We start from the raw sequence: 27040 nt of genomic DNA on the forward strand, positions 1-27040 counted from the left end.
CCCGGCGGAGCAGAGCCCGGCGCGCCCCTTAAAGCCGTTCCCGCCCGCCCGCGCAGCCAGTCCGCGGGGCCGCCGCCGGTCACCGCGGGGAGGCGCCGGGACGGGGTGGCCGCGATGCTGGAGAACGGCTCCCTGAGGAACTGCTGTGACCCGGGCGGGCGCGGCCGCCTCGGCTTGGCTGAACGGGAGGCGGCGGCGGCGGGCGCCCCGCGGCCCGCCTGGGTGGTGCCGGTGCTGTCCAGCGTGCTGATCTTCACCACCGTGGTGGACATCCTGGGCAACCTCTTGGTCATCCTCTCCGTCTTCAGGAACCGCAAGCTTCGGAACTCAGGTAAGGGCTTGACCCCCGCACCCTGCCCTGGCGGTGGCAGGGAGCAGCGAGCGCCCGGAGTCCCGCCGCTATCCTGGTCCTCACCTCCAGCTGTCCTGAGGAGTCCAGCCGGCTGGTCGAGTCCGTGCGGGCCGCCCACTGAAGGCGGGGGACCAGAGCCCCCATCCATGGGTTCTTGCCCTGTGCAGGGACCCCCAGGCGCTCAGTCACTCTTCCCAGCGCACCGTCTCTGCGGTCCCCTCGGGCTCCATCCCGCCCCCCGTCCGGGAGCGCAGGTCGTTCAGGGGTTCCTAATGAGGCGTTATGTGGTCTCTATGGAGCTCCCGAGGAAGGGAATTGGTGCCATCCGGCGACAAAAAGCGTGCCCAAAGCCATCGGAGGAGTGAAGGAGGAGCTTTTAAAACTTGCTCAAGAGTCCTAAAGATATGGTGCTGTGCAAGCTCAGCCCGCTCTCTGGAGCCCGCATCAGAGCTCACGGTAGTCTTCACGAAATCGCCTTCTTGTCTCCTCATCACATATCCTTTAACCAGAACGCTACAAATAAATTGCGGTGTTGTCTTTGAATCGTGTCTACAGTTTCTCCTTGTGTGTGCTAGAATGTTGCTCTGCGGTTTTTACTTGCTAAAAGTCCTGGCTTTAATCTCCTCATCTCGGCCGGGCTGGTTACAACGTGATTCAAACTACAAAACTCTCTAGTTTCTCACCAACTTCTCTGATTTGCCTCCTGGCCCTGATTCGCGCACGTCCCGCTGCGTGCGGATCCTACAGTCCCCTCCGGCTCCCTCCATCGTTGGAGCCGATTGTTCCCTGATGCGCAGAGCTGGGCACACCCGCACTCGGCTGGATTCTGGGTGTCGGTGCAGTATAAAGTGCTACCCCCGAAATTGTGGTGCGTCTACTATAGTACTTATAGTACTTAGCTGTTCCCGGAACTCCTCATTCCTTAGAGACTCGAGTTCCCTCGTTTTCCATGCGCACGCAGGTCGGGGTAACCAAACTTTGCTGGGAGCTGGCAGGAGTCTGAAGCACTGTGCTCCCCGCACTCGGAGCCAGCGGGTTCTGCCATCGATCCCCTGTGTCAGCGCGTGCTCCTTTGCCACCGAGAAGGAGGCAGAGCGGCTGGCTTGTTTCTCCTGAGGATGGTGGGGGTGTTGGTTTGTTTTTTTTTTTTAACCAATGTCGCTTCCCAAGCGCTGTCGTGTCTCACGTGCGGTGACTAGAGCTCCTGCTAAAGGGGAACAGGCGCTCGTTCGCTCTTGCTCTAAGTTAAATCGTACTTAGGGGCAAAAACAGTTTATGGAGGGGTAACTCTTGAGCTCCCCAATCGCTGCACGTCTAGCTGCAGGCGGGAGATGCCGGCAAGTCCCGTTTACACGGGGCTGAGAGATCACACTGCCCCGAGCAGCACCGAACCTGAGAACGTCTGGAAGGGTGTTTTGGCTGAGCGAGGGAAGACGTGGGGCGTCTATTGCTGGTCCGTGCGCTTGTGCTTGGGCTGTCTGTCCCGGGGAAGCAACCCGAGAGAAGCAGAGCCGTGCCGAGGCCGGCAGTGCAGCACGCCCCGGAGCCGGGGCTCTGCGTGCCCCGAGCGGGACCGCGGCCGCCGGGCAGCGCCGGGCGCTGCCCCGAGCGAGCGGAGGGGGGCTGGGCTGGGCTGGGCTGGGCTGGGCTGGGCGCAGCGGCCGGGCACGGAGTCCCGCGGGACCCGCCGTGACTCATCGGGGCTCTCCCGGCCCCCTCGGAGCCGGGGGAAGGCAAGTTCCCGAGGGATTGGCTCCTGAACTCCAGGGGGAGGAAGCGCCCGGGAAACAGGCTCTCGCTGGAGGGGGCGGCCGGCCCGAGGCACCAAATCCCGTCCAGGGGGGGAGGAAGAGAGAGACTCTCTTCTGAAACGTTCCCTTCATCGAAACAGCAGCTAAGGGAAGTTTGAACTTGAAGAGAGTGATGTCTGGAAGAGTAAGTTTCAAGATATTGATCAAAGTACTCTGTGGCACGCTGGGACTGTTGGGGGAAAAAACCCCAAACCCCAAAAAAACCCCAAAAACCCCCTAAACAACACCACAAAAAAAAAAAAAAAAAAAAAAAAAAAACCAAAAAAATCACCCAAACGTAGTCTTCTTACCTTGTTCAAATACCTGCTAATTGATCTCCTTTTAGGATAATCCTCAATGTGATGTCACTGACCCTGTCCCAAAGATCTCTTTATCTTTGATAAGTACTGTGAAAAACAGCAGGGAATTATTTCTGCATGATCTTTATAAGGTTAAATACCTTTTTAATTGCCAGTGCTTAGTTTTACATCGGGGAGACGTGACTCTGCACCTGAAACTAAAAGGGCATAGTTTGGTAAATGTCTACAAAAGTCTTTTCAGGAAAAATTTCTTAGGGAGGAAGCAGAGTGGAAGAGGTTTGGAAACTGATGTGGGTGGAGTGATAGAGGGGATGGGAAAGCGGCAGAGAGCTAAGGCAGTACTTGCCTTAGCCTCTGACAAAGAAAGATGGAAAAGCAGGTGGACTTGCAGGTTTCTATTCTGAGCAAACAAGAAACGACGTGTTTGTTCCTGCAAGGGGAGTGAATGCAGTAGAAAGTGAAAGGGTGAGGAAAAACGGCATGAAAGGAGTTAGACCTTGTCAGAGAAGAAAAAGATGAAGTTAGGGGAATGGTTATGACAGGAAGACATCCAGATGATCGAAGGAAAAAGGAAGAGCTATACATCATGAGCACTCGGTTCCCTTTGAAGAAGTTAGTGAGAGATTCTTCTTAGATGAGAGTTTGGGACTTCAAATAAGTCACAGGTGTATAAGGAATAAATTAACCAGCTTTGCCTAGTTCTGTGGCACAAGAAGTAATCATACCTTCAGAAAGCAATACAGGTCTAGCAGTTTTTCCAGGATTTACCAACACTATTCTGTTCTAGACTTCACAGAGAGAAGTTTCTGATAACTGGAAACAATGTAGTTATGCATCACCATCCTTAAAATTAAAGCATGACCAAAACTATTCTAATGCTGTTATATATTGGGAGGTGCAAGAATGGAGTGAAATAAAATGACCTATTAGCCATTGGGCTTGTATCCTCTTATGTTCAGCAGGAGAGAAATAAAGAATAGATAGGATTGGTGTTTCTGGACATTGCTCGTTCACTCCTCAAAAGTGGGATTTTTGCCACCCTTAAAATAGAATGATTGTTTCAGATCACACAGGAGTCTCTTTCCCACATTTAAATTTGGTTTGGGGGAAAATCTGTGAAGACTCTTCCAAGTAATGCATAGCATAATTGGTATGAATCAACATGCTTGTCTTACATAACTGCCCCCAATCTTTCTGTGAGAGGCTGAGCAACTTCTGATCTCTGAAAGTGATTTAATTTACAGAAATTAATGCTTTTATCAGTTCTAATTTGGGAAGAGAGCAATTTCATCTAACATACTATAAAATTAAATAAAACTTTGTATGTGGAAATAATAAGATTAAAACAGCTTGCCTTTCTATTTGAAATGCCAAATGTGTTCTGAATTTTTAGAAACAATTATTGATTTTGTGTGTCTTCAATTAAACATGCCCAGTTGATGGCAGCTTTTACATTGCTGAACTTTTGAAGTGTTAAAGTTTACATGAGCTCAACAACCACTGCTGGATGATCAAGTATCCTGAAGATGCCTCAAGTAAATCAAAGCCACTAGATGCTTTTAAGAACTTTAAAGATACTTTTGTACAGCTGTAGCTATAAACATAACATTATGGGCTGGGGTAAGAACCTGGTAGGAAACACTCTAGAAAGTGGGAACCAGCAAGGCATCTCCCAGAGGACAGAGATAAAGCAAACCATTTATACTTCATTGGCCCTAAAGCCAGCATAAAATCAGTGAGAAGTGAGAATTAGGCACATTAACTCAATATCATTTCAAATAGTAATGAGGTCTTGGGACCCTTTGACTTTTGGCAGAATATTAATATTAACCTTGGTGCATTGCCAAAGAATGCATTAGTGGAAAGTGGTATTTTTAGTGCATTTTGTCAGCCCTCCTCACCCTCTCCACTATTTTCCTTTCTATATATATCAGCTAACACAGCACAGTGGGACTCTGATTTCCATTTGAATAGCAAGGTGCTGTTGCAACACAAATTAAATCAAAATTCATGTTTCTTTCACCTGTAAGAGCATCAGTGTATTCACATGTTTAGTTCTGTCTAATGTGTATGTGGCTCTAGAGATGGACAATGCTTCTCATATGGACATCGGTACAAAATAAACAATCCTGCACGTAGGATTATAATATTGGTACTTACCCATCTACTAAATAAACTTGTTCAGCAATATAAGCAAGTCTTGTAGTATTTTTCCATGCTCTTTCCCTTTCCATAGCCTTCACTCCACATCTCTGTGATGCAGCTGAAGGTAAGTTATCCCCATTGTTAAATGCTGTTTTCAGTTTTCTTCATCTCCTTGGCCACACCAGATCTCTTTCCCTCCTTTATTCCTCTGCTATTATTTTTCCTGTCCACTGGAATACAGGATAGTTATTTCCTGCGATGGAATCCATCTCTTACAAAATGACAGTGGAGAAGCCTGTTTCTGAAACCACTTGGACAAATTGTCCTTTAATACCAGCAGTGACGCTGACAAGAACATATTTTGATGAGCAGATTGTGAGATCCCACTGTGATGGTTTCAGCTTTTGTACTCCTCATTTCTTGAATTCTGGATCCACAGAATTCTTAGCTCCAGGACTGGGTGTGTTTGGCTTTCATATTCTCTCTCACATTCGCCTTAAAGGTGCTCAATGCTAAGAAATTGATGGGAACGTAGCTTCAACATTCACAAAAGTTCATTGAACCCAACACTTAGAGTAAAGGTCTTCTATCTCTTACCACGATTCAAACTCATTTTTACTTTATTTTAACTTTTTGATAATTAGCTCCTTACTTAGAGTGGATATCTTTATTTGTAGAATTACAATTGTAATTTAATTTGAATGGATTATTTCTCCACCTGCTGAGAACTTTTCTGCAATATTAATGGGGAGTAAACAAATGTTTACCCCTCAACCTTTTTTTTTTTTTCTGTAGTAGACAAGTCAAATACTTTTAGTTTCCTCTAAGTAGCTGAGTTCTTAATTTTCCTGGGGGTTTTAGGCCTTTACAAACTAAATTAATCTGTTTTAAACAGAAAACTGACCTGTTCACAGTAATGCAGATGAAGTACCAATAATACTCTCAAGAAAATATTAACATTCTATTCTGCTCTAGTCCTTTCCTGGATAGACAAAATGGACCTGGCATGCCTTGAAGACCCATTTTCCTTTTATGTGGTAGCATAATATGGGTGACTGTTCTTGGTGCAGTCACTTGCTGATGCAGCTCTTCTTTTTCTTTTGTTATATAATTATTCCTTCAGTGCCTGACCTCATATCTCATGTTATTATACTCTATCCACTTTCTGGTCTTTTAGTCCTCAAGCAAAAAAAGATCTTGACATGTCCGTGTATCAGTAGGCTCTCAACTTTGTATTATCACAAAATTTCATCAGTTGTCTTTGGGTTTTGTGATGTAATACTTCTGAAACAGACAAAATTAGTTCAATGTAGGTTATCTCCCTCCGGTCCAACAATTTTTCTTTCATCATTGTCCAGGAAGTGGTAGCAACAGACTGTAAGTGGTACCCTGGTGATTCCAAGGCTAGATCTGTTGAGAGCAACCTCCCAGATCCAGAAAGTCCAAGTCCAGCTTTTATTAAATAAAGATGATCAGATTACTTGGTACAGCCACTTTGTATAAGTTCACATTAATTTATTCCATTGGTCTATACATGCATCTTTAATTTTCCTATCCCTCCAAGTTTGTCTCTTCAGTCTTGGCTAGAACTGAGATTAAGAACCCAAACAGTTCTCAATTCATTCTTCCTTTTCAACAATTTCCCACCTTGAATAAAGGGGACATGTTAACACATACTCTATGGTAGACAAATGAATCTTCCAGAGGTGGCAACACTGGTTTGCTTCTCTTATTACTCCCTGACTAATTGCTTTTCTGACTTACTGCAAGCACCATTCATGCCAAAAGAAGCAGCATTTGTGCAGCACCATAGCAAAGGAGGAGGAAATGGGTAGTAAAATGTGAGAGCACCACAGCTGCAAGTGAGTCATGGCAACACTGCTCTTTGGGATGCATGTGGGAGCCAAGCTCTGAGAGAAATCAAATCACTCAAGCCTGAGAGAAATCTGCACTTCCCTACAGGCAGTGAGGACTAGAGAACATTTCAGCCCCTTTTTACAGGTCCCACATGTAGCTCTCAATACTTTCAGAACACAACACTATCTCTGAGATAACAGATGTTAAAAAATTCCTGCCAATAAGTTTAATCAACCTTTCCAATATTTTCGCTTTATTGTTGTGTAGATATGCTAATTCCTCACCTGTCAGCCTGCTTTGTCCCCAAGACCACCATTTTTGTCCTTATTAAAAGGTCTAGCAAAATCTTTCTTCAAACCGGGAGCCATTTTAACTCAATTTTCAGGGTCCTCCTCCCCCAGTAACTTCTTTCCTTTCCTCTTTTTTGCTGTGCTGAAAACACATTTTAGTAACTTTAGAAATCTTTGTGAAGTCAAAGAAATTTAGGGGGTTAGTTTCCATTTTATCAATTCTTGCTCTCTCTAGCAGTTTTCTTGGTGGACATATCTTTTACTTCTAGCCTCATTTGTTGTCCTTACTGAGACAACTTCTTCTCCATCTAGATCTGGAACTCTTTTTATATTTCTTCCTCTTTTGGATGCAAGTGAAAGAGAATATTTTTGTACCTTTAATATGAAGAAATGCCAACATTCCTCCACATTCAAGTCCCTAAGCTCCTCAATAGAGCTGATTTCACTTTCCTAATTAGCTTCTTTTATTTATCAAAATGTGCAAGCCCCCTTCTTAGCTGTGTCTGCTTTGTTTATTCTTGTATTTAATTTAACCAAAATAATCTCATCTACTTTCAATACAACCTTATTTTCTATGGCAGGCTCTTCAGGGATGTCTTTGTTCTTTATGAAAACAAAGGCTGGGGTATATTGGGAAATAGACTCTGAATTGAAGAAATCTGCTGGGTGTATGTCCAGAACTCAGCTGCCATTTCAGTGCTTATTTTCCCCTTTACATATGAGGACCTGCATTGTTAAATTGGCTTCATTAATGTTTTCCTCCTAAAAGGAAGGTGTTCTCATCCAATTTCAGGTTTCTTCATTCTTCATTGCACATTGTCTTTGCAACTCTTCCCCAGTGTAATTTTGTCTTTTACCAGGATATTCTCTCTCTCTCTCAATCTCTCTCTTCATTCTCCTTCTTTTATGAAGACAATGGACCTTTTGGTTGGCATTTCTCTTCTCTGATCACTGGTGCAATTCCATTCTAACAGAATTGTTTCCATAAAGTTTTATTTTTATTTCTCACTGGTTTTGGATCCCCTATTTTATTGCATAGGTTCCTGGCACCCTTTAACTGACTCTACTGCTTTTTATATTACCACTCCAGTTGAACTCTGCAATGTTTGAGCTCCTGTTTTCTATATTTTTTGCCACCACCTTCCTGAAGCCAAAATTCCCTTGCCCTGGGTGTTAAATGAAGAAACTATATGGTTTCTTCTCAAGCTCTCTTCCCATCTCTCAACTTCAAATTCTTTTTATTCATTCTGCCAGCTTGGATTGCAAGCTGGTATCCCATATGCTTAGGTGAAGTCTGTCCATGAAGATATGAAACCTCCCCATGAAGATATGAAACCTCTTCCCAGAAAATACCTCCAAATGATCAATACTCCAAATCTTTCTATATAACTTCTAGAACTATTCAGTCATGTGCCTGTGACTCATCTCATAATTCTAATTATGCTTCTATTCTCTTCATGGAGAGGAAACAGAATAAGTTCATCACCAATTCCATCCTCTTTTCTGTGAGACTTGGTTCAAACAGTAACCAAATGTGAATATAAGTCTTCAAAGTTACTTATAAAATAATAACTCTAAACTTTGTTAATCTGTAACTAAATCCAAAAGTAGAAGAGCAAAGTGAAAAGCCAGTATTACTAATTCGCCAAATAAGAAAATTTCTTTAAAAAAGAAGGTGAATCTTGCAGGTAAATTTAGAAAAAAATGAAAAGTGGAAACCTAAGATTGTTCTAGAAGAGAAAAAATCGGAAGGATACAGAATTTTAAATTATTTCAGAAATAGAAAGTTTGTAAGGTAATTATGATCCTAGAGGAATTGAAAGTATTTAGGAGTACAGAAACATCATAAAGTAGAAAAATAACTTCTCTATCAATCTGCGTCATAGGGAATGCTGTTAAGGGTAAAATTGTAACTTAGTGCAGGTTATTCTGCAGCCATAGGGTATTTTGAATCTTCCTTTGAAGTACTTGGCAACACATTATTGCCAAGTTATCATTGTTCTGAATTATCATTTACTTTATCCTGTACGGTAAGTATTCCATTTATTGATAAGCAAAAAAGAAGTTTATTGCCAAGATCAGGTCCAAGGTACTTTTATTTTAGAATGTAATATTAAGTCCTATTCCACTTAATAAGTGGAGCTATTGGTATGCTTATCTTTAGAGGAAATAGAATGATAAGGATTTATTTGAGCTGCAGAAGTATGTTTTCCTGAACTTGTAACAAAGAATCTAAGGGTGTATTTATGTCATGTATTTCATTTGGCACACATCCACGCTACCTATGTTTCAAGGGAAGGAAAACCAAAGGATGCTGTTTGTGCAATACTTTTCCTGCAATTCTGTATTCAGGCTCCCCTTTAGGCCTAGTCTAACACAGTCACACAGCTCTTGCTTTTTTTTTTTTTTTTTTTTTTTTTTGCCAGCTCAGAGTATGGATAAGTTTCTTTCATCTCCTTGATATAACCAACACAAACGTACTCTCAGAGACAGGAAATTAGAAGGAGCTCTTAGCAGCTGTATTGTGGCAGTTCCAATGGGTCTTAGGAGCACTCCCTTTCCTGCCAGCTCTCTCCTGGACTCTGGACTGACATTCCTTTTTCAAGACTGACTGTATGAGGAATGACCTCTCTGCAGTAAAGCTCTATTCTTGGATGGACCAGCAGAAGCAATTCAAGGATTCATGGTGCTCTCTGGCACAATCAGTGAGAGCTGAGACCAAACCTCCCCACAGAGCACTAGGACAACTCATTTTAAAAGACTGATTTTCCCATCTATCTTAGCCCATATATATTCACCAGATTACTTTAATCATTGTGTTGAGGATGTTATAGGAGACTACTCTCATTCCATTAAATCAGTGACAACCTGTTCTCTGCCTCTAGGAGTAAATTCTACTCCTACTCCAATTCAGATATATTATGAGTACCACTACCTTCAGGTATGCTTCAGATTTTGGCTTCTTAGAAGTTTTCTTTTACCAGTGCATATTGGTGCCTTAAACTGGCAAGTACATTGCCTCGTTGCCAAGAACACATATGAAGACAGCCATGTTATCCTCAGCTGATAAAACCATTTTTTTCATTTGCAGAAAGGAATGCTAATGCTACAATTTTCATCTTCCTAAAAATGAATCTGAGCAGTTGTTCTGCTTTTTTAACTTTCCACCTTGATATGGGCATAAAACAGATTTCCTGACAGCAAAATCCCACCAAAACATGTTTAAATCACTGTGGGTGCAACACTGTGGTGTGTCCTCCCTAACAACAGCAGCTGCTTTAGAATCTTCTCTTTTACTTATGATCTCCCCTCTGATAAGGACTGAGCTATATCAGAGTCATCATTTTCCTGACATTTCAGCTGCATATAGGACAGCTACATCTTGACATGAAAACAAATAAAAACACCTTAAATACATTTATCAAATTACTAGAATCCTGACTGTTTGGATTCTTTTTTAAATTATTTATCAATTGTAGAGGTATTTGATTACACTGTTTAATAAATGCTGCTTAAATTATGTCTGCAGAAAAAACATAACCCTTCTGACAGACTTACTAATTTTTTCAGCTGTGTTTTATGGACTTGGATCAGTTTCAATGTTTAAACGCCTTATGAAGATGATAAGAATTTATATGATAATTCCATTTATATTGTCATCTTTTTGCTATAGAACAACATCTGCTTACCTGTTGGTTTATATTGCCTTATTTGTTCAATGTAGGCAATAATTGCTGTCAGAAGATAGCACATGCAGCTCCTGGAACTAACAGTCTGACTAACAAGAAAAATATCCACTTGGTATCTCAGCCCTTGTAAATATAATTATGTTAACTAATTGTAAGTTTAGAACTAGCAGCAAATTGTAAAATATATCACTGCAAAGAAGACAGGGACCAATAAGCGGCATCCTCAGGTGTCTGTGATTTGCTCCAATGCTGCCCAAAATTCTCAGTGTCCTCTCATTCTAATGCCAGTTCCATTTTTCCAAATAATTCAAGTATACACAGCATTTCATTTGAGTGCAAATAGGGAAAAGAACCTTTTGTGAGAAGGTATTCAATACCAACATCAATACCAATATAATCAATCTAGATATTTTTATGTGCTAATTTTTTATTCAAGTAAAAATAACCTACTTTTTGAATATTACCCACAGTTAGATGAAAAAAGTGTCTATTCAAGGTGCCCATTCTGTGCAGATCCCGTCCATGATGAAATTCATTAGAGTTGTGATGCTTAGGACCATTAAAATATGTTCTTAGAAGTAGTCAACTATAATCAGATTTTCTACTGAGAAATAAAAGGCTGTTATATTAAAACATGCTGCTTTTCTTCAAGACAGCATAGTCACTACATGCCATCTGGGAGTTGTCCATCCCTCCTTTCTGTGGACTGCCACTTAAGGTCCTTAAGAGTCTTGGGAATATATTCAAGAGACTAAACATTCCAACCAGCTTGCTTGAAATCAGTTGTTACTCACTGGAATGCACAGGGTGTAATTTTTGCATTGTTAGAGAGGAAAAAAAAATACTAATAGGGGACTGGTATCTTTGTATGCCTTTGTCTTGTTATGTTAGTGGACATGACAGGAAGAATATTTAAAATTCAAACTTCCCTCCCCCAAGTCAGATAGTACTCCATTATACTCCAGGTGTTTTACTGGCATGAAACATAGTGTCAGAAAGTAAGTGCTGTGCTGTGCAAATTGAGAGCACTCCTACTCAAGGACAAGACGTGTCCCTAAAATATTTTTAAAGCAACTGCAAAAGTAACTGTTATTTGATTCACAGGTGGGGTTAGAGCCTGTGGACAAAAGATTACTTTCTGAATTAGTTTTCATGTTAAGCAAGCCTCTCCTTACATTTTTTATTCTTCCCTTTGCAGTCATTGGAAGCAAAATGTGTAAAATATTAATCAGATGTTAAGGCAGGCTTTGTAAAAGGATGGTGTAACAATATTGATTTGCCTTGAAAAAATTATCTACTGGTAAGTGGGTTGAAAGAGCTTACAAAATTTTACCCATGATTGTGTTGCGGGGTATGAAACCTCAACTGCACAATCCAGAGTCCAGTTGCAGCACTCGACATCTGTTGTTTCAAAGTAGAAGAAAAGTTAACTAATTTGAGGTCCTGTAATTATGCCTCTGGTTGGATAATCTGAAAACAATAGAATCTTCTTTAGTCACTCTTATGAAACACCTGGTATGCTAGGACCATAAAGACTGTAAAACTTGCTGTACAGCCAGCTTCCTGGTTGAAGATGAAGCAAGAAAATCTGCTCTGCTGATGGAGAGCAAACACAATAGTGAAGTAGGTGACCTTCAAACACTCTCAAACATTCTCATGTAGTGTGTATATATATATATATATATATATATATATATATATATATATATATATATATATATATGAATATACTACTACATGAGAATATATAAATTAAATAAATATAGTGATTTCCATTTGAGCTCAGCTTAGTAAAAGCCATATTGGTTTACTCCAGTTTGCAACTGTATTGATGGACTAAAGGAGGTGTGACTCAGTAGGTTAGGCAGACAGAAGTCACCCACAGCTCTCTTTCTGGGTCACAGGCCACCAGGTCACTCATGGGGGTGGGCTAGCTAGAACTGTCACAAGGAGCTAGTCTGAAAGTCTGGTTGCTGTCAGTTCACAGTGCTCAAAGGTCATCAGAACAGCATGGGGAACATGCAGAATCTAGGTTAGATTCTTCTAACCTAGTAGGTGAGTATCTAGATGAGGAGGAGCATCCTAGCCTTGCTAAAGACAGTGGGAATTGCTTTCTGAAAATGATTTTGCTAGGAGCTGCTGCCTCCTGCCTCTTTCTGTGCAGCCTTTACCAGACTCCACACTCCACCCCCACAGAGTTCTGTACCTTCACTGGGATGTAGATTTACTGGTCTGGAAATGTTTCTTGGCCCAGGTTCTGTGTTTGGCTCAGACTATTTTGTCCGCTCAAAGATTGTTCAAAAAGTTCACAAAGAATCTGAAGGCAGAAGAATAAGAAAAACAAAGCCCCATTTATTCCAATCTGCGCTGGGGCCTCTTCTTCTGACCAAGCAAGTCTAGCTCATTGTTAATTACCATGTCTGGTCTCTGCATGCACAGTAACAGATATGATCTTAAGTACCTTCTGATATTTAGTAGATCAAGAAGACTCCTCATCTGTCACAAAATTGACAGCATCTTGCCTCTATTCCCTAGCGAAAACGGTAAATATCCTGTACACTGGTTCCTTACTGGAACAGGTCACCCTGAGAGGTTGTTGAGTGTCTGTGGCTGTAGACAGTGAAAGGCTGACTGGACATGGCCCTGAACAACCCACTATAGTCTATCCCTCTTTGAATGGGAGGGTTGGACTAGATGAACTCCAGAGATCAGTTCCAGCTTTCGTAGTTCTATGGCTACACTGGCAGCATGCCTATCACCCCTCATTTACCTATCTCAACAATATCATGACTTGCAGGCCCAGCCACAGTAGAGTTGTTGTCTTGTCATTTTTCAAGGCTTCTACTGGCTCTCAGAAAAGACCTTGATTCAGCAAATGATCATTACACACTTTGTCCGTATTGAATTGGAACACAAAGCAGCTAATACTTCAGAAGAGAATACACAATCATCTTCTGTAAAAGCATTTTATTTATTCATCTGTTCACATGCTGTTTACAAACCTATGAGTATCATTATAAGATGAATCATATCACTGTGCTTTGCTTTAAGACCTTGTTTCCAAAAGAAGCAGATGGCAGAGACTGACAACAGCTTCTGAAGACATTCATCTCCCTATGCATGTACAGTAATGAGGCCTTCCAAAAGCTCAGGGCAGAAAGGGTAAGACATTTCCTTACTGAAAGGTTATAATGGCCATTTTTGTCAAGTATCATCTATTTTCTTTCTTGGTGAAACAGGAAACAAGAGAATAAAAGAAGATTATAATAATGAAGGGACTCCATAGGTTTTTTAGAAGCATTGGCAACTTGTCAACATGAGTGTTTTCCAATTAGATGTTCCTGTGTACTCTATATACTGCAGTGTATCAGATCCTATTTTATAAAAATCCAGGATCCTCCACTGTGTCTGGGAGTTGAACATAGGAACACCCAAAAGTACATAGGAGGAGTAATGGGCTTAGATTTGGTTTCTTTTAGCAGATGGAACCAGCTGACTTGTCCATGCTTTGCACATATTTGTCTCGGCAGCTGTCACAGGCTGCAAGTCCTCCACCTGCAGCCCTAGGGAGCAGCTGAGCAAAGCACTGAGGAAATTGCCCCTTGCATGACTTCGGTTCTGAAAGTGGAGACCCCAACATCTACACTGGTCAAAATGTTCTGGGCTGTTTAAATTCATCTGCAGGGCTTAACTACAAGATGCACCTTATCATGGCTAATCAAATCTCTTGGCAAATTGGTCCTGATTGTGCCCCATAGTCTCCAATAGTCCCCAATTTTATTCACTTCATATACCAGCCTGATAGCCTGAGTATCTTCAGTAATATCTTAAGCCTTATATTTTAAAATAAAACTATTTAATGTCTGAGATTTGTTGGTTTGTTAAGTTTTTTTTTTTTAATTCAACTAATCTGCTAGCAAATATTAAAATAGAAAAAAACACAAGCCAAAGAGCTTAACAAAACAAAACATGATTTTAGTTTGAAGAAAATTATTTTCATTTTTCAATTTCCTGTCCTTTTTTATAAAAGAAGGTGGAAGTTAAGATATTCTAAGGACTTGAGCAATGTTTTGTTGCAGTAGTAAAGGAAAAAACCAACATAATTTCCTTTGACACAAATGTAGTTTAGATACAGTAGCAAAGATGAAAGTAATAATAAAGGTGATGGAATGAACTATTGTTTCACACAATATAAATTAAAATCTGTCAGGGCATAATGAAGTTTTTTTCCAGAGTTTTTAGAAGTGAAATATTCTTCCTTTGTTTGGTTCCACACTTCAGTACTTTATAGTTGATCACAAACAAGTTTTGGGGTAGGGTTTCTTTTGTTTCTTTAACAAAGCAACATCCTATAAAATGCTACATATTTCACTTTTTTTTTTTTTAACATGCAATATAATGCTGAGACACTGAATAAAAAGTTATTAAAAATTATAGGTCAGCCAGCTCTTTATAGGATCTAACTAGATAGCGCCTGTTGTATTTTACAGCTTTTTGTATTAGCCCCTTTGTCAGCAGTAAATGAGTTTTCATACTTGCAGTTGCACAAGTAGGTTTCCTATTCTTTCTTGGTTGAAGCAATCAACAGCTGTGATTACTTCAAGAGAAGAAAATTAAGCTGATATGTACTGGCAGACACAGAAAACAGGACTTATTTCATGAACCAGTGAAAAAACAGTCTGGTTTTGTTGCTATTTGGCTGTGCTCAGTAACCGGGGGTTCTGAGGCTGCGCTGGCACTGGTGCCATGGCACTAAGCCTCAGAGTCAATGTCTTGGCTTCGCTCCTCCTGTGTAATCTAAACTGAAAAAGGGGAGATTTTAAACTAAAGAGAGTAGACTTAGATTAGATATTGGTAACAGATTCTTTACTGTGAGGGTGGTGAGACACTGGCACAGGTTGCCCAGAGAAAGCGTGGATGCCCAAACCCTGGAAGTATTCAGAGCTAGGCTGGGTAGAGCATTGAGCAATCTGATGCAGTGGAAGGTGTCCCTGCCCATGGCAGGGGTGTTGGAACAACATGATATTAAGGTCCCTTCCAACCCAAACCATTCTATGATTCTACAAGTCTATGATTCTCTCAGCAACAACATGGGCCTTTTCCATCCTAGACTTCCCTCAAGGCAAGAGGCTGACTTCACTGTTAGGGCATGGATATAAGGGATCTTCTCCCCTGAGCCTGCTGCAAAATGCTGCTCCCTTTCAGATGGCTGGACACACAGAACAAGGCATAGCTAGACTCATACTCTGTCTTAAGCAGTAGATGGAAGAAGGAACTGAGGAGAAAAAGAGAACAGAGCAAGCTTGCACTATGCTTCTGTATTGTTACAACTTGTGATTCCTTCCATCTCAGAGGGCTTCCTAAATCTAGTATGGTATGTCTGTTAAGTAAACTTCAAATGCAGTACTTCAAATAAGGACTCTTACAAGTACTTTTCCAGTCTTCCCTTGAACACAAGTAAAATGTTTTCATCTACAAAATCTGTTATGGATTTACTACCTAGTGCAGCAACCATTCCCTTTTATTTGCTTTTAATACAACTACAACTAGCCTTATTTAATAGCTCCAGCTCTGCTATGTGCTCCATCCCTCAGCATCAGTATGCCACTATGATGCTGTTTGGGAGAAGAAAGCTGGACCAGTGCTGCCACTTTTCCCAGAGGATGCCTAACAGAGGTGGCATTATCTAACACAAAAAAGTAGGACCAAGGTTCATGAACCTGGAGTGTTCTTCCCAATCAGTGTCTTGGAGAGATCCTGCACCTATCTCAGTTTCCCTGCTGTTAAATCATGAGAAGGATTTTTAAACTTTTTTTTGGATGAGCATACTGATAAAGAGCACTCTACAATCTAAGTGGTAACCTGTGTATTCTGATTCTAGGCTGAAATTCTTGAACATAACCTAGAAAGAGACAAGCACGCTAACCCCAGAAGAGCGGCAGGGCTGGTGAGTAGGGCACTGTCTGGGGACTACGGGACACATAAACTCAAGTATTTTTCTAAGAAGGGGTCTTCTATCATGGAAGTGTCCTAACCACTTGGCAACAGTGAAATTTCTAGTGGTAGAGCCTGTCTTGCCTCTTCTGCTTCCCCTTTCCTCTCTGAAAATACGAGGTAGTGGAAAAGTTCCTGCAATCTCAGAAAGTATCAGAAGCCCAGGAAAGTATTTATCACCCCGTATATGTGGTATCTGATTAACGATCAGCGTTTCGCTTTGGAAGAGCCAGCCCCGGGCGTTTCCTGCTGCCCTGCCAGGTGATGCGATGTGCTGTCTCTGCCGTGGCTCCCGCACTAGGTGGCAACAGAGAATCACCACCGTCCCCAGCAGCACCAGAGCAAGCCACAGGCGAGCAAAACTGCTCGCCCGGGGGATTAGAAACCTCAGGCCCTTTTACTCAGCTTTGAGCGGCACAGCACTTTTGTACCTGTGGTCTATTGGCAAACTCAAAGCAGCAAACTCGCAGCAAGGACTAGAGCTCTCATATTTAACCGGAGGGAGAAGAAGAGTGCAGGAGAAGCGGAGGTTTTGGTTTGGGTTACATTCATGCCTAGCTGCCAAGCGTGCCAAAATCATGATCTCAAAAACAACAGTGCAATTTAGATACCTCCTTTCAGTAAATCTGTGTCTGTGTCAACAGCTGAGAGATCTGCCTAATAAGCCTAAAATTCACCTCCTGCAAATGTAGCTTCCAGCACTAACTCACAGCTGCAGATGTAGGGCCAAGAACACAGTTCTGTTCCAGTCCAGGAGTCTGCAAGGCACTTAGCCACAATCTCTAAGTCCTTTTTACATGTTAAGGTTTTGTTCTTGTGAGTCAGGCATTCTTCTTCAGGCCAGTCCTGTTTAATATCTTTATCAGTGATCTGGACAAGGGGATTGAGTGCCCCCTCAATCTGTTTGCAGACAACACCAAATTGGATGGGAGTGTTGATCTGCTGGAGGGCAGGAAGGCTCTAAAATATGTTGTTCTAGTGGAAATCTATTGCCTCTCCCTTTCTTTTACATCAATGTCTGCAGTATACCTCACTAATATCTGAAATAACGAAACATAACTACAAAAGAACATATTACTGCCTTTAAACTGTCACATTCAAAGAAAACAAACACCCATCTGGCATTTGTTTGGAGCATTATGTTGCACCTTCTGTTAGCAACACGCTGTTGAACATTATACCAAATTAACATGTCTCAGTAAATCAAAGCTTACCCTAGGTCTTGTCTTGTACTGTCACAGGGAATTCAAATGTCAGTGTGTGAAAGACTTAATTCTCTGCTCCACCTGATGCCATAGATAGAAGAGGGTGATGTCTGTATGCAGCGTATAAAAACTTGTTAAACAAATGTGTAACAACCAAAACACTACCTAAAAAAAAAAAAAACCCAAACACATATTATATGTCATATATAATTAAGCATTTTCACCAGTTTAAAACCAAAGAGAGAAGAAAAACCTTTAGAAAATAGTTGCTCATTGCAATTGCTTCTGGGTTTAGTAGAGAAATTAAAAGTCAGTTGTCTTTTCAGAAGGCAGATGCTTAGCCCTTGAAAGTTTTGGCCTTACCAAAAAGTTTGTTCTGTAAGTAAATTCCTACAACATCAAGTCATATCAAGGTTACAAGAGGGTGTGACAGTTCTCTTTCTCCTGTTGGTTGTAGTAAGTAAACCAGTATGCAAGAATGCTTCATGAAATACCTATCTAGTTCTGTTGCACCCAAAGTCAATATCAGAATTATTTTCTTTTTTATGGATAGAACTATCAGTGTTTAAAACAGCACAGATGTGCAAGTTTTTGAATACCTGGCAAGACATTTTGCTTTCAGTAGCTACTGCTTGTAATTACGGGGTATTTCCATTCCAGTGAAAAAATGAATATACCACTCTCTCTAATGAAACTGAAATCTAAGAACAAAGTTCATCAAGTAAATTCCAGAAGCAATGATAATAATTCCAGCTAGATGAAAATTCTGGGCTTTCTATTTTTTACAGGCAGCAAAAAGTTACCTCTTTAGTTCTATTATGAATGTAATTTAGGCCACTCTAAAAGCCCTGGGTTAGGTGTGTCAAGGAACATTTACTTTCTCCAAGCACATAGAAAATGTCTAAGACCTTAGATTTCTCAAAATGTCAATTATTTATGTTTTTTGAATTAGAAAAGTTTCTCTCTACTTCTGTAGATTATTCATTGCAGTAATAAACATTAAACTTAATTCTGTAGTCATCCACAAAGACGGAAAAATACCATTGGACCTTACTTTGCAGTGCACAGTGGGAACATTCAACCCTGTAAAAAGCCATAGAAGTGACAAATCACCTGAGGCCTTTATAGATATTGGACCATTTTTCTTCTGAGTTGTAAACTAGTAAATTAAGTTTTTGACAAGTTCCTTGCTCAGTCTATTTATTCATTGCACCTGGAATTTTCAAGAAGTCCTAAACTGCACTCAAAACTTTGAAAATATCTTGCTAAATGTACTTTACAGTTTATTTCCAAATGTGATTGAAAGAGCTCAATGCCCACTCTATTTCAACTGAACAATTACATTTTGGGTAGAAGCTGATGCTGGAAGGCCTTAGAGTTTAGATTAATCTTAGTGAACCCACTAGACTAAATTCTCTCTTTCTCCAAAAGGCATTCTAAAACAGAAAAAAAGAGTCTTTTTTCCTTCCTTTTTCTGTTCTTTTTTCTTCCTTCCTTTCTTCTGACTTCCAACTTCTGACTTCTCTATCTTCTAATGTCAGATACAGTGATGAAAAAATATAAGAGAAATTCTTGTTGCCAGGATGTAAATATATTCTAATAAAGATGCCCTTGCTCTTTTGTTAGTTTTGTTTTTTGTCCTGTTTGCCACAACAAGGCTACAAGAGGCCTTCACAGTAATCTCATCCTTCCTGCACAAAGGGATCAGCTTTATTTAGGCCAGTACTGACAAATCCTTCTTCTCTATTTTCTTACAATCTTCAGCGGCAGTCTCAAAGCAAGATGTTCCTACACTTCCTTCTTCTTGCCATTATTTTTTTTTTCCTCTGTGTCTATTTTGAAACTTCCTTGTTGTGGCTGAAACTTGCTTGGATTCACAACAATCATAGGAACGTGTTATATCCTTCCTGCTTGGCTTATTTGAAGTTATCATGGCCCACTCAATTGTCTCCCTAATTTGTTCAATCTTTCCTCACAAATCATGCAGCTGCAGCTATTGAAAGACCTGTGTAGCTTTTTAAAATATATGAAACAGTCTACTAAATGCATAACGAGGAGCTATCTGAAATAAGTTGCACACTGTTCTTGAGATGGGCTATGTTTCTGAGAGTACAAATGGATAATCCTGGTTTCCATTAAGTTAACTTGCTGATGTGCAAATTCTGGTGAGCATGGTGGTCCCCTAAAGTGTATGGGAGAAAGACAGCTCCCCATTCTTTAATTCAAGAAGCTACAGATGTAAAGCAGGTGGAGAAAACAGTGTAGATGTGGAATTCTATAATTTTTGGTGAGCATATTTGTACATGGTTGTTGCTTTTACAACTTCCAGTTAATGCCATTCTTAATACGACACGGATAATTGCTTTGTAAGTCGAGAACTAGTAAACTCAGAATTTGTAGAATGGAGCACCTAACTGCTCTTTTCAAAAAATTATTATGTTCCATGCTCAATTTTAAAAACTGCTTGGATTTTTCCATATCAGTTTATGCTGTCAATGACTTCCAGGAAAGAAAAAAGAGTAGGCAAGCCATATACAAAACCATACAAACCATATACATTTTATATTACCTAAATGCCAAGAATTCAAAGTTAATCCCTCTATCTTCTAGAGTGAAGTTCCTAAAGAGCACTTTTCAGGAATATAGTTTACTATCTCACTATTTTATAAAAATTCCCTTTGATGTCAGAAATTTCAAACTGATGAAAAGGATACCGGTTAAAGAGAGAAGAGAGGGCTCAACCATACCACCTATATTCCCTGTATATCATCATCAGAAAATATTAATACTTCCTCTTCCATGCATGGAACTTTTCTTTGTATAATTAAATATGCCTTTCTGCAGAGGATGATGAAGATGACCCATTCTTCCTTAGACAATCCAAAGAGAAAATAACTGCAGCATAGGTAAGCCATTCATGCAGAAAATTTCTACAGAATATTGTGCAGCAATTTAGAGTATGCATAAAACAGCACATCCTTCCAATACCTAAAGACCTAGTCATTGTATAACCTTCTCCTTTATGCTTGAGAAGCCCATTAGCATTCCAGTGAGAGGATACAATGGCATAATGGCTTACTTCTCTGGCACAATTTGGTTTTTTCTTTTTCATTATATCAATCCAGCCATGGAGTTAGCTACACTTAACACGTGCTTATGTAATAGCTCACTGGTGGCTATGTTTATTAAAGACAAAAAGAGCAAGGAGGATATAATCCAGTCACCAACTGACTTGAAACACCCTGTTTCTCCAGATATTTCCATGGTGTTCCAAGTTACATTGTAAAATCATTTCCCTGATGGTCCTATATACCAGCTGCTTGCTGACATCACCAATAATTTAGCATTGCAGACGTCCAAAATAATGAAACACTTTTTTTTCTTCTTCACAGCTATGCTTGCTTTCAGACTTATGCTTCTGTATTTTTCTTTCCTTCCAGGTAACGCTTTTGTGGTGAGCCTAGCTTTGGCTGATCTGGTGGTGGCCTTGTATCCATACCCACTGGTGCTCTTAGCTATTTTCCACAATGGATGGACACTGGGTGAAACACACTGTAAAGCCAGTGGCTTTGTGATGGGACTAAGTGTAATAGGCTCAATTTTCAACATCACTGCAATTGCAATAAACAGATATTGCTACATATGCCACAGTTTTGCCTATGACAAAGTGTACAGCTGTTGGAATACAATGTTGTACGTCTCCTTAGTCTGGATATTAACTGTAATTGCAACTGTGCCAAATTTTTTTGTTGGCTCTTTGAAGTATGATCCACGCATCTATTCCTGCACGTTTGTCCAAACTGCAAGCTCCTACTATACAATAGCTGTTGTGGTCATTCACTTTATCGTCCCTATCACCATTGTCAGCTTCTGCTACCTTCGAATTTGGGTTTTAGTGCTTCAAGTTCGAAGACGAGTCAAGTCAGAAACAAAGCCAAGATTGAAGCCAAGTGACTTCAGAAACTTTCTTACCATGTTTGTTGTTTTTGTGATTTTTGCCTTTTGCTGGGCACCTCTAAACTTCATTGGACTGGCTGTAGCCATTGATCCTACGGAAATGGCACCAAAAGTTCCTGAGTGGCTGTTCATTATAAGTTACTTAATGGCCTATTTCAACAGCTGCCTTAATGCAATAATATACGGTCTTCTTAATCAGAATTTTCGGAATGAATACAAACGAATTTTAATGTCACTGTGGATGCCAAGGCTTTTCTTCCAGGACACATCCAAAGGAGGAACTGATGGCCAGAAGAGCAAGCCTTCTCCGGCTTTAAACAACAATAACCAAATGAAAACTGAAACATTGTAAATGTGTAATAGTCAATGCAAGAGTTTGTCATGGAGAAAACCAAGATCATAGTTGTAATGTTCTGGTCATTCCTGCCTAATTTTGGGGAGTTTCCACTCGGATCACACTTTATGACTGGAATACTGTCTTCATAGTAAAGCACATTGCTCTGGATTAGTGATTTATACAAGATATTAATTGAAAACGTGTTTCAGAATTAAAGCAGCAGGTGGGTGCAAGCTGTTTTAGTTCTGAGAGCTGAATCCTGCTTCCAGACACATGAATGAGGTATTTTTTTACTTCAGCAGGAGTTTTGCATTCTTTATACAAGATCAGGATTCATTTCTTTGGAGATGTAGTGAGTCTATGTGTTCAGCAGCTCATCAAAGCTCTGGAGTGGTATTTTCCTCCCTTCTGTGTCTAAACAGAGGGTGAGACAGACACTCTATTATTCATATATAAGCCAAACATTGCATTTCTGTGATAGTAATGATGTCTTTGAATCCGATTTGTAAACTGGAGAGAAGAATATTTGTGTAAAAGCAAATATTAACATTAGAGACTTTCCTCCCAGGTTCTTCATACCTACATACATTGAGAATGGGAATACGCTGTGTCTACTCGCTTCATCTTTCGTGGTTAATTTTATGGTAGATAATGTAATTGGTTGATTTCTCACAGATTTACCTTACACAATATTCTTCCTTTAGAAAAGATTGAATTTTCATTGAACTTCTTTTATTTACCAAAATATCTATATAAAATGTCATTTGATGCACTTTAGCACACCTTACACAGTTGTGACAGACTGAAATTATAGCATTTGACCTGTGATCATCTGGACCAGCAACTGTACACTAGACAGGATATCCTAGATCATCTCAAATGATGCTAGACCAAAAGAAGAAGCCCCTTTGACTATAATGGTAGCTGATATATTGACTCACATGTCTACATCTAATCTCGAACAAAACCCACTGCTGGTGTTTAACCTACGGCAACCTTCAAGGTTCCCTGTAGTGGAGATATGTTTCCTTCCATCTCTGATGATAAACACACATCCAAGGATAAGATTAATTGTTTTGTGGAGGTGCTGGTCTCCTTTCACTGACTTTAAAAGCAGCTTTGATTAATAGTTCAAACACCTAATTTTGGATAGCTAGAGAGGGATTTATCTTGCTTAATTTGGGACGAACCCAGTGGAGATGTTTGCACACAATCCGTTTTCTAAATACTCACAGTAGTTCTTAGAGTCCTAGAAAATTATTCCTTTTCTTTTGAAAGAGATATCTTTATTGATAAAGGGAGCTATCAGCTGAACTCTGTAACTGTACCTTCACTGACTCTAAAAAAAATCTGATAACTCACACACATTTCAGGCAAGGACAGGTCATCTTAATTCCATAAATAGTTTACCTACACTTCATATTTGCAGTTCATAAAATAAAAGATTATTTTCCACTTTATTTTTAAACTCAGCTCAAAATCCAACTGGATTTCTGCTTTTCCAGGTAACAAATTGTAACAGTGGCTGTGCAGATCAGATTACAATTTGGGTTATACTCCAGAGCATCATAGTAATTTACACAATGTGGTTGTACTCTCTCTAAATCAGATTGGGATCTGTGCACAAGCACACCATCAATGAGCTTATGTTGTCATTAGGCTTGAAATGCACATTACTCTTAGCATTTCTTAGCAATGCTGTTTAGGGTAGTGGAGCTAGGTTTCTGGTAAATCCATGTCAGGTATTGATATGGAACAATGAGGAATTCAGGCTGCTATTACATTCCACTTTGGGTTTCCTGACCTAGCTATTATGAAAAATATTTCTGCAGTAATATTAATTTGTACAGCAAATACACTCCTTCTGAAGCCATAAAGATGTATTAAACATCCCCCTTATATTCCTAGAGTGATAGAAAAATATCAAAGAACCACAGTATTTTAAATGTTCTATTAGCTTGCCAAAAGCCCATGTAAAGTACAGCAAAGTAACAAATGTGATTATTATTTTAGCTGCTTTCATGTTCTTCACATGATTTCTGATAATCTCAGAAGTCCAGCACCCTCAGACTCATACAGTGGTAAGCTGATAAGGAGCTGAAAACTTTGTGCATAAGGGTAATGAAGAGATGTGACAAATATAACCTCGTGGCAGAAAATAAAAATATTGTGGCTAAAATTAGCAATCATTAATAAGTAGGTTTTACCTGAAACATAATTTTGTAAGTCTGAAACAATTTTGATACATGTTGTGTTTTTCCATGACGTCCAGAGCAAGATACGGAGCACAAAATCAATATGCATGTATATCTACATGTTAAATTTCCCTCAGAGTAAATAAGAAGTTTCAAAAGTCTCTGAAACTTGTGGGAAAGGATATAAAATTTGGTTCCTGGCAGTCCTGCTTTTTCTGACTTCTCTGAGTCAAAATTGTGACTTGAAAGTCAAAATTGGTTGTCTGACTTATAGGTGAACTATTATTAGAAATAAGGTTATAGACCTAGGTTTATCTGTCACTGAAATGAGTCAGAATGGAGTCCAAAAATAATTGGTTTAGCTCCATAAAATAAATTTAAATGTTGAAACAATTTCTTTGGCCACAAAAATGAGCTGCTATCACTCTCACGAGGAGCAGACTTGAAATTTGTATAAAGTTATTTTACAAATATTATCTGTTCTTTAAAAATTAAATATCACTTTCCAAATCCTTGCTCTGATATGTTCCCAGCTATCCTAAATGAAGCTCATACAAATAATTGAATGGAATCACCGAGTTGTGGAATGGCCTGGTTTGGGAGAAACTAGAAAGATCATTTTGTTTCAGCCACTCTGACCTGGTCAGGGACACCTTCCACTAGACCAGGGTGCTCAAGGCCCCATCCAGCCTGGCCTTGAACACTTCCAGGGATGGAGCTCCCACAACTTCTCCAGGCAACCCATGCCAGCCACAGAGAGAACTGTTCCAAAATCGGATCTTTTGTCACAACTGATGGAAAATTTTTGGAACAGTGTTAAATTTTTAGGTGAGGATTTTATCACCACAGCATTACCTGGAAGGGGCCCTGCACTGCCTGGTAGTTGCAAAGCCAACTTTGCTATTATTGTGCCAGGTACTGCTACTTGTTGAGTCCTGATGTATGGAAAATAACTCATGCTTGTTAAAATAGTTTTTATACCATGTATTACTACAAAGCATTGCATTTTATTTGATCTGGAAATCAATCAAATCCATAAAATTTAAATTGTCCTGTAAGTCAATCAAATGCATAAAAATTATATTTAGATAACTAAATGCGGCTCTCAGTGGTAAAAAGTCTTTGTGTAGAAATGTATATTTCTACCTATATTTCTATAAGAAGCCTTAAATTAGTTTTCTCCCTTTTCTTACTTTAATTCAAAATCCATTTCCCCAAAGTTAAGTTTGAAGGAAAACTCTATAAATGCACTATCAAGAGAGTTGATATGGTTATAGCATGATTTGAAAGTATAGTCAGGAAGAACATATCAGCTTTGAGCAGATTTATGTGTCTTTGAGGAAATTATTACTTTTGTTATATAAAAGTATTTACACCAGCATATCTGACATAGGCACTTTAAGAAAAAAGAGGGAAAAAGTCAGGTGGACCCTCTGTCCTGCACAAGGTAACTAGTGAAGGAAAAACTAGGGCCTCAGGGAAAAAGTCTGTTTCCAGAAAATGTGGAGTGTTTTCAAACCTTTAGTGTTACCTTGATTAAAAAGTGTTGTATTTTCTGTTAATTAAGAGAAGTAAATGTATTCTAGAATTGTTCTTACAGTAGATTTCAGATTAGAAAAAAGCTTACTCCCATGTAGATGGGTGAAGACCAGTTGTAAATTCTGTTTCAATAAAGAGAGAAGTGGAGGTCTGGTAAAGTCTAAATGAGACTGAAACAATGCATTGGTTTTATCCTGTCTCTCTGTGCTAGTGAAAATATCACTTTCAAGGAAGAATTAAAACTAAAGGCACAGTCCTATCAATGTTGACTTTGATGAGATTTCTCACTAAATTATTGACTGAATGGAATAATTCTGCCTGGCTCATTCTCAGGAGCAGAAACGCTTTTCTGTCTCTCCACTTCTTCCTTTAAGAACGTACTTGGATAAAAATTATTGCTTTCATTTCCCAATTGTATTTCAATTAATTGAACCAGTCTGGGAATTTGCCAATGAATATATATGGAAGATTGTATATATTTCTTAATATGTATATAAAACAGTTTTGGTCATCAGAACAATTTGTTGCATTTAAAGATGTTTACAGATTTAATGGAAAATGAGAGAGAATTTATTTTCGGTCATCTATTGAAATGTTGTTAGTTTAACTGGATCTTGCACATCATAATTATCTATAATAATAAATCAATATTTTACCTCACGTTACAATGTGCATGCAGTGAGACCACTGTGAATGTCAGCTGCAGGACACACAACTGATTCCTGTTCATTGTCTTGTTAGTAACACCTTCATCTGACTGATAAGATTACTTTTTCAGTCTATATTTATAAATACTTTTGTGGCATAAAGTTACTCCAGGTTAAGAACATGAAGGAGCTGTGAGAAATTGGGCACTCCTAATTTAACTGGAGTTGGAGGTTAAAGCTGGAGGTGATGCACTCTGTGACCCTCTGGACTCAGTCACAGAGGTGGAACTGTCCTGTTCACCAACTGTAGAGACTCTTGTGTTTAGCCCTGGGGGTTTTACTCCTTGTGGATAGCTGGGAAGGTTGTTCCCAACATTTCACAGGAATGTTGCTGTGATTCACTCACAGAACAAGTCAGTCTCATGGCATTGTGCAGACAAAACTCCAAATAGTTCAGTGGCTGCAGAATGAAGCCTCAAAACTGCTGTATAAAGGGAGAATTCCTCTCTGGGAGAATGAAGTAGAGCTGGCCACAATAACACCATTTTAAAAAATAGTATTTTATGTCTGAAATACATAGCAACTAATTTTCCTCTTCTGTAAAACCACTGAGGTTCCCTTTACCTACAGTCATGTGATAAAATTAGCTAAATGCATGTGAACTGATAGTACAGACATCATAAATGAGGTCTGTTGGTGCCAGATGTGTTTTATTCACAAACT

The 27040-nt window shown here is 39.7% G+C and overlaps 1 protein-coding gene across 3 annotated transcripts; it reads left to right on the plus strand.

Annotated features, from left to right (window-relative positions):
* Window positions 1-27040, plus strand: MTNR1B (melatonin receptor 1B). Of its 3 annotated transcripts, none has more exons than XM_059838537.1 (2): window positions 1-331; window positions 21083-27040. In XM_059838537.1, exons 1-2 carry the CDS (start codon window positions 115-117, stop codon window positions 21949-21951), a joined length of 1086 nt encoding a protein of 361 aa, XP_059694520.1. In that variant the 5' UTR covers window positions 1-114; the 3' UTR covers window positions 21952-27040. The 3 variants fall into 3 exon arrangements, with proteins under 3 accessions (XP_059694520.1, XP_059694521.1, XP_059694522.1); XM_059838538.1 differs by lacking the exon at window positions 21083-27040 and adding an exon at window positions 422-895 and having other exon boundaries at window positions 25-331; XM_059838539.1 differs by lacking the exon at window positions 21083-27040 and adding an exon at window positions 520-895 and having other exon boundaries at window positions 40-331.

The sequence above is a fragment of the Haemorhous mexicanus genome, chromosome 2, assembly GCF_027477595.1.
Source record: "Haemorhous mexicanus isolate bHaeMex1 chromosome 2, bHaeMex1.pri, whole genome shotgun sequence".
Taxonomy (NCBI): domain Eukaryota; kingdom Metazoa; phylum Chordata; class Aves; order Passeriformes; family Fringillidae; genus Haemorhous; species Haemorhous mexicanus.

Coding starts and splice junctions, on each gene's coding strand:
- MTNR1B (XM_059838537.1), top strand. CDS start 115: ATGCTGGAGAACGGCTCCCTGAGGAACTGCTGTGACCCGGGCGGGCGC. Junction 332..21,082: donor CCGCAAGCTTCGGAACTCAG/GTAAGGGCTTGA, acceptor CTTTCCTTCCAG/GTAACGCTTTTGTGGTGAGC.